Source organism: Apium graveolens, chromosome 5 (assembly GCF_009905375.1).
Source record: "Apium graveolens cultivar Ventura chromosome 5, ASM990537v1, whole genome shotgun sequence".
Taxonomy (NCBI): domain Eukaryota; kingdom Viridiplantae; phylum Streptophyta; class Magnoliopsida; order Apiales; family Apiaceae; genus Apium; species Apium graveolens.
The window spans coordinates 54,397,830-54,413,407 of NC_133651.1; the positions used below are offsets into that span (position 1 = coordinate 54,397,830).

The following is a 15,578-nucleotide window of genomic DNA, read 5'->3' on the forward strand; positions in this document are numbered from 1 at the left end:
TACACGAAGCATGGAAATACTTCGTATTTTTATCACCTGCTTGCAACTAAAGTTGTTTCGACCTCTGCCTCCAAAATATTTCTTTCTGGTCAAGAATGAGGTGCGACTATTTCTTCGTACTCGTATAATCATCCATGGATTGAGTATCTCATTTCTGTCTTAGGGCATTCAGCTTAATTTTACACTCTTTTATACGCTTGCCAAAACAGCTCGTTATCTCTCTTCCCCATATGTCTAGACTATCAGCACATTTCTTGACCTTCTGACTAACGCTGTAGTGTATATCCTCCTCCCACTGATCTTTAATTATCTGAAAACATGTAGGGTCAGTCAGCCAGACATTCTCAAAACGAAAATGTCGTTGCTTCTTACCTCTTGTCTATTGCTTTGGGATTAAGAGAAACGGGCTATGATCCGAGGGAGATTGATAAGTGGCATTTTATACCACTTAGAACATCTTATAATGGCTTGAATTGATATCTTGAAATTAAGTATTTTATGTATTTGATGCGTTTTTCTATTGTCTTTGCATTTCAGGGTATAACTTGTGTAATTAGGGAGATTTCATCATAATAAGCCTAGGGAAGTACTTGGGATCAGTTGCGGGGAGTTGTGCGAAGAATTCAGCAAAATCAGGAGCAAAAAGATAATATTTTCCAGAAGCTGTGCAGGTGCTCTCCTGGGATGTGCAGGCCCCGCCTGGAGATGTAGGCGCCCGCCTGGGAACTGAGGCGGCCGTCTGGGGTCATAATTTTAGAATCTGAATTTTCTAATTTGAGTTCTACCGGGCTTCTGACGGTGCTGTTTCTTGTGGACTTCTATATAAGTAATCTTAGGAGACGTTTTACAATAACAAGTATCAACAAGCGACAAGCAAGGAGCAAGGAGAGAAGATTAAGAAGACCGTTTTAGCACACCACAACGAAGAAGAGGAAACATACGTTATCCTGTGATTCTTTTATTCATTGTAATAGTGGATGCTAGTTTTATTTACTTTGAACCTTAATACTCGTGTGACGTACTCTGGTTTTTATAAGTATTTTTATTAGTTTATATTATTGTGTGATTATCACGTTTTCATATGAGCCCATGATGACGATGAGTTCTATCATGGGCTAATCGTGATCATGGGGTCTTAGCGGATTTACTATGGATTTCTTTAGTTAATTGTTTAATATCTTGGTATGTGATGATTGTATGCTATCTAGCATAGGTTGTGCTTATTCGTCTTATTTGCGTCGCGAACATATAAGATAGCGTGTTAATCTCTATTGAAGCGACAATGAATATAGAGGTTTAGAACTTGCCATGCTAGCATAGGTTCATGTGTTGTATGCATGATTAGTGGGTAACTCTAACCGTTTTACTTGCCCTGTGTAATCATAATGAATAACTTGTGCTTAAATTGTTATGTTGTCAAATTCTGTAGACATATAAGGTCTCAACATAATTGATGCCTATTCAACTTCTATCTTAATTGTGGATGCTTGGTAGAATGGTACTTGTGCAACGAAATTTGGCTTTTATCAGTTTCGTATTGTTCGATTAATATCATCACCGTTACATGCTAAGGGTGATTACAATAACTATTGAATGCAGTAGTAATGAAGTTATGATCTCATGTGTGTTTAATATTGTTAATTCAAGTGTTAATTTAAGTGTTTAATTCTCGTAGTAATAATTAGTTAATCAACCTTAAGTGTTATTGTCTTGACATTGAGAAGTAATCATACATTGGTGAGTAAGTGTTAATTGAACATAATTAGTCAGAGTCTCTATGGGAACGAATTAGAAATCATTCTATATTACTTGCGAACGCGTATACTTGCGTGAATTATTAGCGCATGTTTTGTGCCTAACAAGTTTTTGGCGCCGCTGCCGGGTACTCGGTGTTAATTTATTTAGTTTATGTACTTGCCATCAGTGGTCATTAGGACTCATTAATTAAGACTTGTTACTTATTGTTTCTGGTTGTGTTTCAGGTACTCTAGCGAGCGTTTATACAAACACGTTCTCGCACTCGCAAGAGGGCTCTAGATACGGCTGAGGAGACAGATTCACTTCTTGACATTTCAGAGAAGTTAGATTTTGAAGATACGGATAAAGAGAGTGAAAAGGAAGTACCGGTAATCATGGGTGATCGTATAGTTCCAGCTCTTATGGACTTTTCTCGGCCTAAAATTGACGACATTCAGTCGAGCATCATTCATCCGGCTATTCAGGCCAATACTTTTGAAATCAAGCCAGGCACTATTCAGATGGTGCATAATTCTGTTTCTTTCGGAGGTGCCGCGACTGAAGATCTCAACATGCATATCAGGAATTTTGTCGAGATCTGCAGTACTTTCAAATATAATGGTGTTACTGATGAGGCTATCAAGATGAGGCTTTTCCCATTCTCTCTAAGGAATAAAGCTAAGGACTGGTTACATTCTTTACCAGCAGGGTCCATCACTACTTGGGAAGATCTTGCGCAAAAGTTTCTAGTGAAGTTCTATCCAATGGCCGAGACTGCAGCTATGAGGAATGCTCTTACTCAGATTGCGCAGCAACCAACAGAATCTATGTGGGAAGCTTGGGAGCACTATAAGGAGATGTTGAGAAAGTGTCCACATCATGGTATGCCTGACTCGATGGTGATCACTGGGTTCTACAATGGCTTGGGGGCCCAATCTCGGCCCATGCTCGATGCAGCTGCTGGAGGCGCCTTGTGGGCCAAAAGCTATACCGAGGCCTATAATCTCATTGAAACTATGGCTGCAAACGAGCATCAAAACACAACTCAAAGGATGATGCCTAAGAAGGTAGCAGGTATTTTGAAAGTTGATGCAGCTACAGCTATTGCAGCGCAGCTCCAAGCGCTGTCTATGAAGGTCGATTCTTTAGCCAACTATGGAGTCAATCCGATAGCTATTGTCTGTGAGCTTTGTGTTGGCTCTCATGCTACGGATCAGTGTTCTCTTATTAATGAATCTGTTCAATATGTGAACAATTATCAGCGACCGTAGCAGCATGTGCCAACTACTTATCATCCTAATAACAGAAATCATCCCAATTTCAGCTGGAGCAACAATCAGAATGCTGTTCAGCAACCATATCAGCAAGCTGTAAGTAAACAGTTTAATCCACCTGGATTCCAGCAACCTCAGCAATATGCTCAAAGGCAATCATATCCTCAACAAGAAGGTGCTGCTCCACCTTCTAGTGCTGATTTCGAGGAGTTAAGCTGTTGTGCAAAAGTCAGGCTGTTTCTATCAAGACCTTGGAGAATCAAATCGGTCAAATAGCCAATGCCGTGCTCAATCGTCAACCTGGCATACTTCCCATCGATACTGAAGTGCCAGGAAGAAAGGAAGCTAAAGAGCAAGTCAAAGCTATTACCTTAAGGTCTGGAAAAGTTGCTGATGCTGAAAAAGCAAAAGATGGAAAAGCTAAAGTTGTAGATGAAGAAGAAAAACAAGAGGAGAAAGAGGGGGAACCAAGGAAGACTACTACTGAACACACTCTTCCTGAGGGTAATACAGGGGAGAAACAACTCTATCCTCCACTACCTTTTCCTAAGAGATTGCAAAAACAAAAGCTGGATAAGCAATTCAGTAAGTATCTGGAGGTGTTCAAGAAACTTCACATCAACATACCTTTCGCTGAGGCTCTGGAGCAAATGCCTAGTTATGCGAAATTTATGAAAGGTATTCTTTCAAGGAAGGTGAAACTGGATGATCTTGATACCGTTGCTCTAATGGAAGAGTGCAGTGCTATGCTGCAATAAAAATTACCGTCAAAGCTTAAGGATCCAGGTAGCTTCACCATTCCTTACACCATTGGCAAGTGTCATTCGACAAGTGCCTTTGCGATTTGGGAGCAAACATCAATCTGATGCCATTGTCTATCTTCAAAAAGATGAATTTGCCTGATCCGAAGCCCACCTACATGTCTCTACTATTGGCTGATCGTTCTATTACATACCCACGAGGCATCGTGGAGGACGTGTTAGTAAAGGTGGATAAGCTCATCTTTCCTGCAGACTTTGTCATTCTGGATTTTGAGGAAGATAAGAAGATTCCCATAATCTTGGGAAGACTTTTCTTGGCTACAGGCCGTACCTTGATAGATGTGCAAAAAGGTGAACTTACTATGCGGGTGCAAGATCAGGATGTGACATTCAATGTATTCAATGCGATTAAATTCCCTACAGAAGATGAGGAGTGCTTCAAGGTGGATTTGATTGATTCTGCAGTAACTTCAGAACTTGATTATGCGCTAAGCTCTGATGCCTTAAAAAAGCCTTATTGGGGGAATTTGACTGTAAAGATGAGGAAGACAATAAGCAACTACAATATCTAAATGCTTCTCCTTGGAAGCGAAAACTAGATATGCCATTTGACTTTCTTGGTAATACTGATCTCAAGAATGCTGAGGGAAAACTCAAACCATCTATTGAGGAAGCACCTACTTTGGAGCTTAAACCATTGCCTGAAAACTTGAGGTATGCTTTTTTAGGTGATGCGTCTACTTTGCCTGTTATTATTGCATCCGACCTTTCAGGTAGTGATGAGGACAAGCTCTTGAGGATCTTGAGGGTATTCAAATTGGCCATCGGATGGACTATAGCAGATATAAAAAGGATCACCCTTTTGTACTACATGCATAAAATTCTGCTAGAGGAAAGTAGCAAGCCGACTGTTGAGCAACAACGAAGACTTAATCCTATCATGAAAGAAGTGGTGAAGAAAGAAATTTTAAAGTGGCTGGATGAAGGAATCATATATCCTATTTCTGACAGTTCTTGGGTGAGGCCCGTGCAATGTGTACCTAAGAAATGAGATATTATTGTGGTAGCAAATGAGAAGAACGAGCTCATCCCCACTCGAACAGTCACAGGATGGAGGGTATGCATGGACTACAGAAAGTTGAATAAAGCCATGAGGAAGGATCACTTCCCTTTTCCATTTATTGATCAGATGCTTGACAGGTTGGCTGGTCATGAGTATTATTGTCTTCTGGATGGCTATTCGGGTTACAATCAGATTTGCATTGCACCAGAAGATCAAGAAAAGACTACTTTCATTTGTCCATTTGGCACGTTTGCTTTTCACAAAGTGTCTTTTGGCTTATGTGGTGCACCTGCCACTTTTCAGAGTTGCATGATGACTATATTCTCTGATATGATTGGAAATAATGTCTAAGTGTTCATGGATGACTTCTCCGTCTTTGGACATTCATTTGATGAATGTTTGAATAATCTCCGTTCGGTGCTCAAAAGGTGTGTGGAAACTAATTTGGTGCTTAATTGGGAAAAATATCACTTCATGGTGCAACAAGGCATCATTCTTGGGCATAAGGTCTCTGGAAAAGGCCTTGAGGTGGATAAAGCCAAGGTGGGGGTCATTGAAAATCTTGCGCCACCTATTTCTGTTAAAGGAATCCGTAGTTTTCTTGGTCATGCGGGTTTTTATCGGCGTTTCATCAAGGACTTCTCTAAGTTATCTAAGCCGTTGTGCAACTTGCTCGAGAAAGATGTGCCTTTCAAATTTGATGATGAATGCTTGGAAGCATTCGAGACTCTCAAGAAGATTTTAATAACTGCACCAGTTATTACGACACCTGATTGGACATAATCTTTTGAGATAATGTGCGATGTAAATGATTATACAGTGGGAGCAGTTCTTGGGTAGCGCAAGAATAATATCTTTCATGTGGTCTACTATGCTAGTAAGACGCTAAATGGAGCTCAATTGAACTACACCACTACTGAAAAGGAGCTCTTGGCTATAGTTTTTGGTTTTGAAAAATTTCGATCTTATCTACTTGGGACAAAGGTGACAGTATTCACTAATCACGCTGACATTCGCTATCTGGTCTCAAAGAAGGATTCGAAGCCTAGACTTATTCATTGGGTGCTCTTGCTACAGGAATTTGAGTTAGAGATCAAGGATCGAAAAGGTACTGAAAATCAAGTAGCTGACCATCTTTCTAGATTGGAGAATCCCGATTCTACTTCACATGATAAGACATTGATCAACGAATCTTTTCCGGATGAGCAGTTGTTCGCAGTTCAAGGGGAAGAGCCATGGTTCGCAGATATTGTGAACTATCTTGTCAGCAATATAATGCCTCCTTATATGAATGCGGCTCAAAAGAAGAAGTTTCTGCATGAGGTGAAGTGGTACATATGGGATGGACCATATTTGTTTAGACAAGGAGCTGACCAGATTATCAGGAGATGTATCCCATTCTGTGAGACGGAGGGGATATTACGAGACTGTCATTCCACAGTTTATGGTGGATATTATGGTGGTGAAAAGACAGCAGCTCGTATTCTTCAAGCAGGTTTTTTCTGGCCTACGTTGTTTAAGGATGCATATCAGTTCGTTTTAAGGTGTGATCATTGCCAAAGAGTTGGGAATCTTACTAGAAAGGATAAGATGCCTTTAAATGTGATGCTTGAAGTTGAGGTCTTCGATGTTTGGGGAATCAATTTCATGGGACCATTTATCTCATCCTGTAATAATCAATACATCTTGCTGGCAGTCGATTATGTCTCAAAATGGGTAGAAGTCAAGGCTCTACCGACGAATGATGCAAAGGTAGTGTTGAGTTTTCTTCATAAGAAGATATTCACAAGGTTTGGAATGCCACGAGTTATCATAAGTGATGAGGGGTCGCATTTCTGCAATCGTAAGTTCACTTCTATGATGCAGCGCTACAATGTGAATCATCATATTGCTACTGCCTATCATCCGCAAACTAATGGTCAAGCTGAAGTGTCTAATAAAGAGATCAAGTGCATTCTAGAGAAAGTTGTTTGTCCGTCAAGGAAAGATTGGTCTTTGAAGCTCGATGAAGCTGTTTGGGCTTATAGAACAGCATACAAGACTCCACTTGGGATGTCCCCATTTCAACTTGTCTATGGTAAGGGATGTCATTTACCTACGGAGCTTGAGCATAAGGCTTATTGGGCATTGAAAAAGTTAAACCTTGATCTAGATGCAGCTGGGAAGAAGCGAATGCTTCAGTTAAATGAACTTGATGAATTTCGACTTCAAGCGTACGAGAACAACAAAATGTATAAGGAAAAAGTAAAAAGGTGGCATGACAGGAAGTTATCTCCTAAGTTATTTGTGCCGGGGCAACAAGTTCTTCTATTCAACTCTCGTCTCCGACTTTTTCCTGGAAAGTTGAAATCAAGGTGGTCTGGACCATTTATCGTCAAAACTGTGTTTCCACACGGAGCGGTGGAGATTTTTGAGAACGATCCGGGCCAAGCATTCAAAGTTAATGGTCAGAGATTGAAGCACTATTATGAGGATACATCAAACCGGGAAGTGGTTAGTTTCGTGTTATTGTCAACTTGATCGAACTACTCTACGTCAAGCGAATGACGTAAAAGAAGCGCTTCTTGGAAGGCAACCCAAGATATGAGACCATAGGAACCCTTAGAAGTTAGTACTCTATCCAAAAACCCAAAAAAATCAGAAAAAAACTGGCTGAATTTTTTTTCCAGGAACCTTTCAGGCGCCTGCCTGCAAGTTCCAGGTGGTCGCTTGCTGGCAGGCGCCCGCCTGCTGGTTCCAGGAGACCGCCTGCGGCCCAAATTTTTGAAAATTCGTTTCAGCTTATAAAATAACACAAAAAAAACACAAAAACAATTCCACAGCACTACAACCCCATTACCCATTTTCCTTCTCCAAATTAGTCACAACCCCACTACTAATCTAATTCTAACCTAAATCCTACCCTATATACACACAACCTCTCCATATACACTCCCATATACTTTCAACTTACAAGCCCTTTCCTACACACAAAACACAACTCTCAAACTCTTATTCTCAGTTTCAATGGCCCCAAAGAGATCTCGAACTGTCGATAGCAGCAACACCATTCCTACTTCTGATTCTTCAAGGGGTACTGCTGCAAAGCCCCGATTGGTGGATAGGGATGCTGAGGAGGAGTATGCTAGGCTTCTGACTAAGCCGATTCTGAAGGAGAGGTGATTCTTTCCATCGGGGAGGGATGGTGAGTTATTGCCGATGATTGCAGAGAAGGGTTGGATTACTTTTTGCGAGTCGCTTGAGGTGGTCCCGTTGAGTGTTGTTCACGAGTTCTATGCGAACACCAAGGCTGACAAGAATGGGTATTCTGTGGTTCGGGGGCTTACGGTTGATTATCAGCTCGAGGCGATTCGTCGTGTTATTGGGAAGCGACAAAGGAAGCCCTAGGAGGAGAATTGGAATGAGAAGACCCCCGAAGATTTTGATTCAGATTTGATTATTGCTACTCTCTGTCAGCCGGGCACGGTGTGAAAGTTTAAGATGGGATCTAACGAGTATCGTTCTTTTCCGGCTGTTGTGATGAACAGGTATGCCTGTGTATGGAATGCCTTTATTTATGCTAATATTTTGCTTTCTTCGCATGCACGTGAGGTTACAGTTGAGAGAGCCAGGTTGTTGTGGGGGATTCTGAATGAGGAATATTATGTGGACCTTGGTGAGTTCATGTACCAAGGAATTTTGAAGTTTTTGAGGGGGAGGACACGTAACAACATCCCTTATGCCTCCTTTGTCACGAAGCTGTGCAAGGCAGTTGGAGTCCACTGGCCTTCTTATGAGCACCTGCAGATGCCGGCCGCTCCTATTGATTCATCGACGCTGAATGCGATGCAGGAGTGGACGGGTGGAGAGCCTGAGGAACATGGTTTGGGATATCGTCTTCCAGGAGGACGTCCAACAACTGGTGCTACGATGGCTAGGCCCAGTCAGGCTCATGGTGAGGCAGATTCTTCTAGAGCCCAGGGAGGTGATGGTTCAGGGATGGCTGATGTCCAGTACAGGAGGCTTTTCAGGAGGATGGATGCGATGTATGAGTCACATAGTAGGTTTGCGCAGGAGCTCACCCTAGCACTTGGGACTGCGTTCAGAGGCCTTGGAGTTGACATCCAGTGGCCCGTTTTTGGTGAGGACTCTGCTTATCCGCCTCCTGACACTCCACCCTCTGAGGGTGATGATGATTTCTCTGAATAGGTATACCCTGTGTTCCTTTTTATTACCTTCACTGGGGAAAATAAAGATTTTAAGTTTGGGGGTGGTAGTTAAGGAACATATCTGTGTGTGTCATGTAGTTGCATATTCATGTTAGTTTAGTTCATATAGTTGCATATTTTTTGCCATATAGTTTTTTTTATTATTTTATAGCTTTATTTATCATGTCATATAGCACATGCATATACCATGATCCCTTTGTGTTGCTTTACCAATTGATATGTGATATTGATGCGAGTGTAGTGATAACGTTAGAGTGATGTTGAATCTTGCTAGGTTGGCATGCATGGTAGAAACACTTGTATTTTACTAAGTCTTAAAGTATGCTTAAGGACTAGATTATTGTCATGGTTTGATGGTTTTTGAGGTTAATCTATTGCTTATGCTTAGAATGTATGATAGGCTCTTAATGATAAAATGCATGAAAAGATAAAATTGAAGTAAAAATTGGAATTCATTGCTAGTTGTGGCTAGGCGTCAAATGGCTAGTAGCCGGCTCGTATTGTATGCGAGTAGTCTAGGGTTGAGCAAGATGGAGCGAAACACACTTGCTCAGAAATTGAAAAGAAAAAGAAAAAAAAAGAAAAAAAAAAGAAAAAAATGGTTTAATGCATAATTGATCACGAGTGAGCTCTTTGGTATTCGAGTTATTAAGTTCTTAGGGGACTTTGTGCCTAGTGACCTAAGGCTTTTATAGTCTGAGATCCTCTAACCTAACGCTCGCTAACTGGATGTCATTGTATAAGTCTTTTGTGGACCTCACTCATTGCACGATCAAATAAACATTTGTTTATTGTGTTGAATAAAAGCATGATTCCGTAAATAAGCTCCATTGATCTTGAAGTGTTATAAGTCATTTTGTGTCTAGAATATATTCTTCGTATAATCTTGTGATTGCCTTGAAGATAATTTAGTTATGATAATTGATCTAGTTTCGAAGCATATCTGTAAACCATTCGCACACACCACGTTTCTAGTTGTATGTTAGCTTGCGTGATTTGATTGATCTTTAGTCGCCTAATTGCATTTGTTGAGATGTTATGTGTTGGTTGGTTTAGTCATTACAACGGGGATCACTGCATTTCATGTAATTTACATTCATGCATGTTTTTATTTTGTTTTTAAGTCTGTGACGCTTGAAAACAAGCATCGATTTAAGTTTGGGGGTATGATAAGTGGAATTTTATACCACTTAGAACATCTTATAATGGCTTGAATTGATGTCTTGAAATCAAATATTTTGTGTATTTGATGCATTTTTCTAGTGTCTTTGCATTTCAGGGTATAACTTGTGTAATTAGGGAGATTTCATCATAATAAGCCTAGGGAAGTACTTGGGATCAGTTGCGGGGAGTTGTGCGAAAAATTCAGCAAAATCAGGAGCAAAAAGATGATTTTTCCAGAAGCTGTGCAGGCGCCTGCCTGGGATGTGCAGGCGACCGCCTGAAGATGCAGGCGCCCGCCTAGGAACTAAGACGGCCTCCTGGGGTCGTAATTTTAGAATCTGGATTTTCTAATTTGGGTTCTACTGGGCTTCTGACGGTGCTGTTTCTTGTGGACTTCTATATAAGTAATCTTGGGAGACGTTTCATAATAACAAGTATCAACAAGCGACAAGCAAGGAGCAAGGAGAGAAGATTAAGAAGACCGTTTTAGCACACCACAACGAAGAAGAGGAAACATACGTTATCTTGTGATTCTTTTATTCGTTGTAACAATGGATGCTAGTTTTCTTTACTTTGAACCTTAATACTCGTGTGACGTACTCTGGTTTTTATAAGTATTTTTATTAGTTTATGTCGTTGTGTGATTATCATGTTTTCATATGAACCCATGATGACGATGAGTTCTATCATGGGCTAATCGTGATCATAGGGTTGTAGCGGATTTATTATGAATTTCTTTAGTTAATTGTTTAATACCTTGGTATGTGATGATTGTATGATATCTAGCATAGGTTGTGCTTATTTGTCTTATGTGCGTCGCGAACATATAAGATAGCATGTTAATGTCTATTGAAGCGACAATGAATATAGAGGTTTAGAACTTGCCATGCTAACATAGGTTCATGTATTGTATGCATGATTAGTGGGTAACTCTAACCGTTTTACTTGCCCTGTGTAATCATAATGGATAACTTGCGCTTAAATCGTTATGTTGTCAAATTCTGTAGACATATAGGGTCTCAACATAATTGATGCCTATTCAACTTTTATCTTAATTGTGGATGCTTGGTAAAATGGTACTTGTGCAACGAAAGTTGGCTTTTATCAGTTTCGTGTTGTTCGATTAATATCATCACCGTTACATGCTAAGGGTAATAACAATAACTATTGAATGCAGTAGTAATGAAGTTATGACCTCATGTGTGTTTAATATTGTTAATTCAAGTGTTAATTTAAGTGTTTAATTCTCGTAGTAATAATTAGTTAATCAACCTTAAGTGTTATTGTCTTGACATTGAGAAGTAATCATACATTGGTGAGTAAGTGTTAATTGAACATAATTAGTCAGAGTCTCTGTGGGAACGAACTAGAAATCATTCTATATTACTTGCGAACGCGTATACTTGCGTGAATCATTAGCACATGCTTTGTGCCTAACAGAGACCCCTCCAAGTTATAAACTTTCGCCATTTGATATAGCATACTCCATTGCATATTGACGAAAACCCTATCTAACTGAATTTCGATCCAGTTCTCAGTACTTTTTCCCCGTTCCCAAGTATATTGATGCCCGATAATATCAAGATCGTGTAGCTCAACATCCAATAAACACTCATTGAAGCCTTCAATTAAATTATTAGGATAAGCTGCTCCTCTTTTATCATCCTGAGAAGTTACATTATTGAAGTCCCCAATCAAACACCAGGGTAAATTGGCATCACGGGATAAGTTGCGCAAAAGCTCCCAGGTTTTAAATCTTTGAGTTCTTGATGGTTCCCCATATATACCTATCAGCCGCCACTCCTTGTTGTCCCCCATGTTTATCAAAATATCTATGTGGTTTTTAGAAAAACTTAGCAGCGTGACCTTCTCCGCATCTTGCCAAAACATGGCTATACCCCCACTCTTTTCTTGAGGTTCAACTGCGATGAACCCTTCAAAATTCAATTTACTACAAAGCTCTTCCATCTTCTTATAACCACTGATTATTTCTCTCAGAAAAAAAAGATGGTTTCTCTAACTGGGTTACGTCTTTAGGGAACTGAACTTTTTCAGGTGAACTCATGCCCTGGCAGTTCCAAGCTAAAGCATTCATAGTGAATGGCGGAGTTGCAGTGCAACACCCGCCGATAACTCGTTTTTTGAACTCTGTGCCTCTCCCTCTTGTGTTTCCATGTCAGTAAACTCAAGATTGTAATAATTCATATAAATGGATATGAAGAGAAGAAATAAGGCTAATGATTGGAGATAGGTTAAAACAGAATACGAAGAAGTGACTTTTACTTCACAGAACCTCACATGTTAGATGACAAGACGAAAACCTTAATTAGGGTAAACTTAATTTAGGGCAAAACCATAACAACTCAACATCTAAACTACCTGTTATAATTAGTGCAACTTACAGTATTAAACCGATCAGATAGTTTAATCTACATAGACAAACACTATATATAGAGAGAGAAAGGGCGAGGGAGGGAGGGAGCGTGGGGAGGGAGGTACTTACGGATCAATATATGTAAGTAATTAATTTAGGGAATTGCAAACTAAAAATTTCAATATTATAATGCTAACAAATACTAGTAACATTTAATATATATATATATATATATATTATATTTTATAAATTACGATTCATAGAAGGGGTATTTTCAAAATTACTATTAGTATAGTAAAATTTTGCAGTTTTACTGCTACTTTTAGAATTTGTTTTCAAATGTACGATTTTCCTGTTATTAATTAAAAAAGACGTTCTTATCTTTAACTAATTAAAGTTAGGTGTTTGAATTGTTAAAAAACTGAATATTCATTGATTAGCGGTGCAAAATTTCAATTTTTATCGAATTGTGAATCATAGCCTCTAAATAATATCATCATAATTATATTCGTCAATTGTTCTTTGTGTTTATTCACCTGAATCTAAATAGATAATAATGCTTAATAGTAGACTCTACAATACTCTCCAAATTGAGGTATTGTAATTAATAACTCGTATATTAACAATCATATGTTTAGATCTACTATTATTAAAAATACACATTTTAAATGTTTATTGAATTGTTTGATTAAAAATTTGTGTAAATTTGGTTGTTTTAATTATAAAAGATGTTACGGATTCTAAACTTGTAACATATTGTAAGTTTGTTACTGATATCGCATAATTGATATTGCATTATTGATTTACCTATTTTAATTGTCTGGAGTTGTGAATAAGGTTCCAAGGAATTAATTGGCTTAAATTTTTTTATGAATGACATTTTTGATTTTTTTAATGTCAAGTATACTAGTTTTTCAATTGAGATCATAGCTAGTTGTGTTGCCTTCTTTTTAGTCTTCGTTGGTTGCGAAAAAGGTTTTGAAAGGTGAATTGACTTTAATGTCTATGATACGACAATTTTGATATTTTTTGATTGTTTTATGCACTATAGCTTTGCAATTGCGATCAAAACTAGTCGCGCTGTGTTTTTTTAATCCCCGTTAATTGCAAATAAGGTTTTGTGAGGTGAATTAGATTAAATTTCTGAGATATAACAATTTTGATCTCTTTTTTTTTTATCGTAGGAAACCCGCAGCTGCTATCCTTTGGGTACGCACTGGGTAAACCCCACGGGCTCACGCAATAACCTGCAAACCACGTGAACCAAGGTAAACCGCGTTTAAGCGATATGCTCTGGCTCATGAGACATAATCATAAATTCTCCTCACGTAGGATTCGAACCTGGGACCAAGAGGATAGTTATTCCCTTTTAAACCAACTGAGCCAACCCTTGCGGGTACAATTTTGATCTTTTTTGAATGTCTTTGCACTAGTTTTATAATTAAGATCAAAACTAGTTAGTGTTGCCTTTTTTTTAGTCCCAGTTAGTTGCGAATAAGGTTTCGAGTGACGAATTGGATTGAATTGTTGTGCGATTGGACTGTTAAAGTTTTTTAAATGTTCTCAGTACTAGTTTTGAAATTGAGATCATCTAGTTGGATTGCGTGGTTTTTGGTTGATGTTAGTTATGAATGAGGTTTTGAAGCATGAACTTGTTGGAATTGCTATGCTATAGGAGTTTGATTTTCTTTTAATATTCGCTGCTCTATTTTTACAATTGAGATCAACCGGTTGCATTTAGATATTTTTAGTTTTTTGTTAGTCTCCGATGAGGTTTTATAGTATATATTGTCTGAAATTGTTATGTTATATCAGTTTTTAAATCTTTTTGAATGTTCTCAGCACTAGTTTTGCAAATGAGCTCGCCTAGTTGCACTGTGTTGCAGGATAATTTACAATCATAATAAAAGAAAAAAGATGTAGCATCAAACTCGCTAATGACAACATGGTGGAAGTAAATAAAAATATTATTGCAGATTACATGGATTATACTGAAATAGTTTCTAGAGAGATGGTAGAAATATCGGCTGAGGCAAATACAAAAGATGAAGTTGTAGAAATTAACTAAGACATGGTAATGTCCAAGGCAAATATAATTTATCTTGGAGATTTAAAGAAAAAGCGTTAAAAATGGTGATATGAATGAAACTGAATCGTATAGAGAGTTTTATCCATATTTGTTTATGTTATACTCTACGAATTTGGGATCAACAGGTGAATTCAAGTTAAATGGGAATAGACGTTCTTTATGCGTTCTTGTAGCACTAAATGCCCTAAAAAGGGTGGGCTTATTGTATGTCTATCATTGTTGTACATTGAGATATGTTATTGGTTGTAGTAATCCAAGATGTTGCGAAAATCTTTCCACTAGCATTTTGTATAGTTGATTCAAAGAAATTTCAAATGCAATTATAGGCGCAACTCAAAAAAAATTCCATACTCTAAATCCTATATGCAACTACATGTGCCACACAAATAAATCTTAAATGAAACTGGAAACCTCAACTGCAACCATATTTGTAACTCAAAGAAACTCAAAATGTAAATATAGGATCGTCTTGCGTTTTTCCCGTTTTTTTAACCTTTTCATGAAACACGCTGCAATAAGTCTCGTTTTGAAGAAAAAGACCCAACATAGTGTTATGTTCTAATCTAAACACAACATACATTAACGTTTAATGATTATTTTTTAATTTATGTTTTACTTTTACTCAGAACACTATATACTATTGTGATTTCAAACTTAAAATGTTATTTTAAGGGGTATTCTATTCAGAACTAAAATATTATCTTAAATGAAATATTAAAGGATAATATTTCAAAACATATATATAATATTATTGTCCCAATATTATTAAAACCAAAATTGAGAATTGGTGAATTCTAAAATATTAAGAAATGTTAAATTAAGTTCCAAGATTAAATTAGAGTTTGTTTCTTAGATTAGAGCGGGGTTCCTAAGATTTAGGGCCCCTAGATTAAATTAGGATTCAGGCT

General features: G+C 38.2%; 1 protein-coding gene across 1 annotated transcript; it reads right to left on the reverse strand.

Moving 5' to 3' along the window:
* Nucleotides 1-148: 148 nt before the first annotated feature.
* LOC141660071 (uncharacterized) lies at nt 149-12,175 on the reverse strand. Its single transcript, XM_074467030.1, has 2 exons — nt 11,630-12,175; nt 149-310 (listed from the first exon to the last, which is right to left on the reverse strand). Exons 1-2 carry the CDS (start codon nt 12,173-12,175, stop codon nt 149-151), a joined length of 708 nt encoding a protein of 235 aa, XP_074323131.1.
* Nucleotides 12,176-15,578: the final 3,403 nt, after the last annotated feature.

Excerpts from the sequence above, each read along its gene's own strand:
- LOC141660071 (XM_074467030.1), bottom strand. The coding sequence starts at position 12,175 with ATGGAAGAGCTTTGTAGTAAATTGAATTTTGAAGGGTTCATCGCAGTT. Across the intron at positions 311-11,629 it reads CTCTGTTAGGCACAAAGCAT|ATAATTAAAGATCAGTGGGA; the intron begins GTGCTAATGATT and ends ACATGTTTTCAG.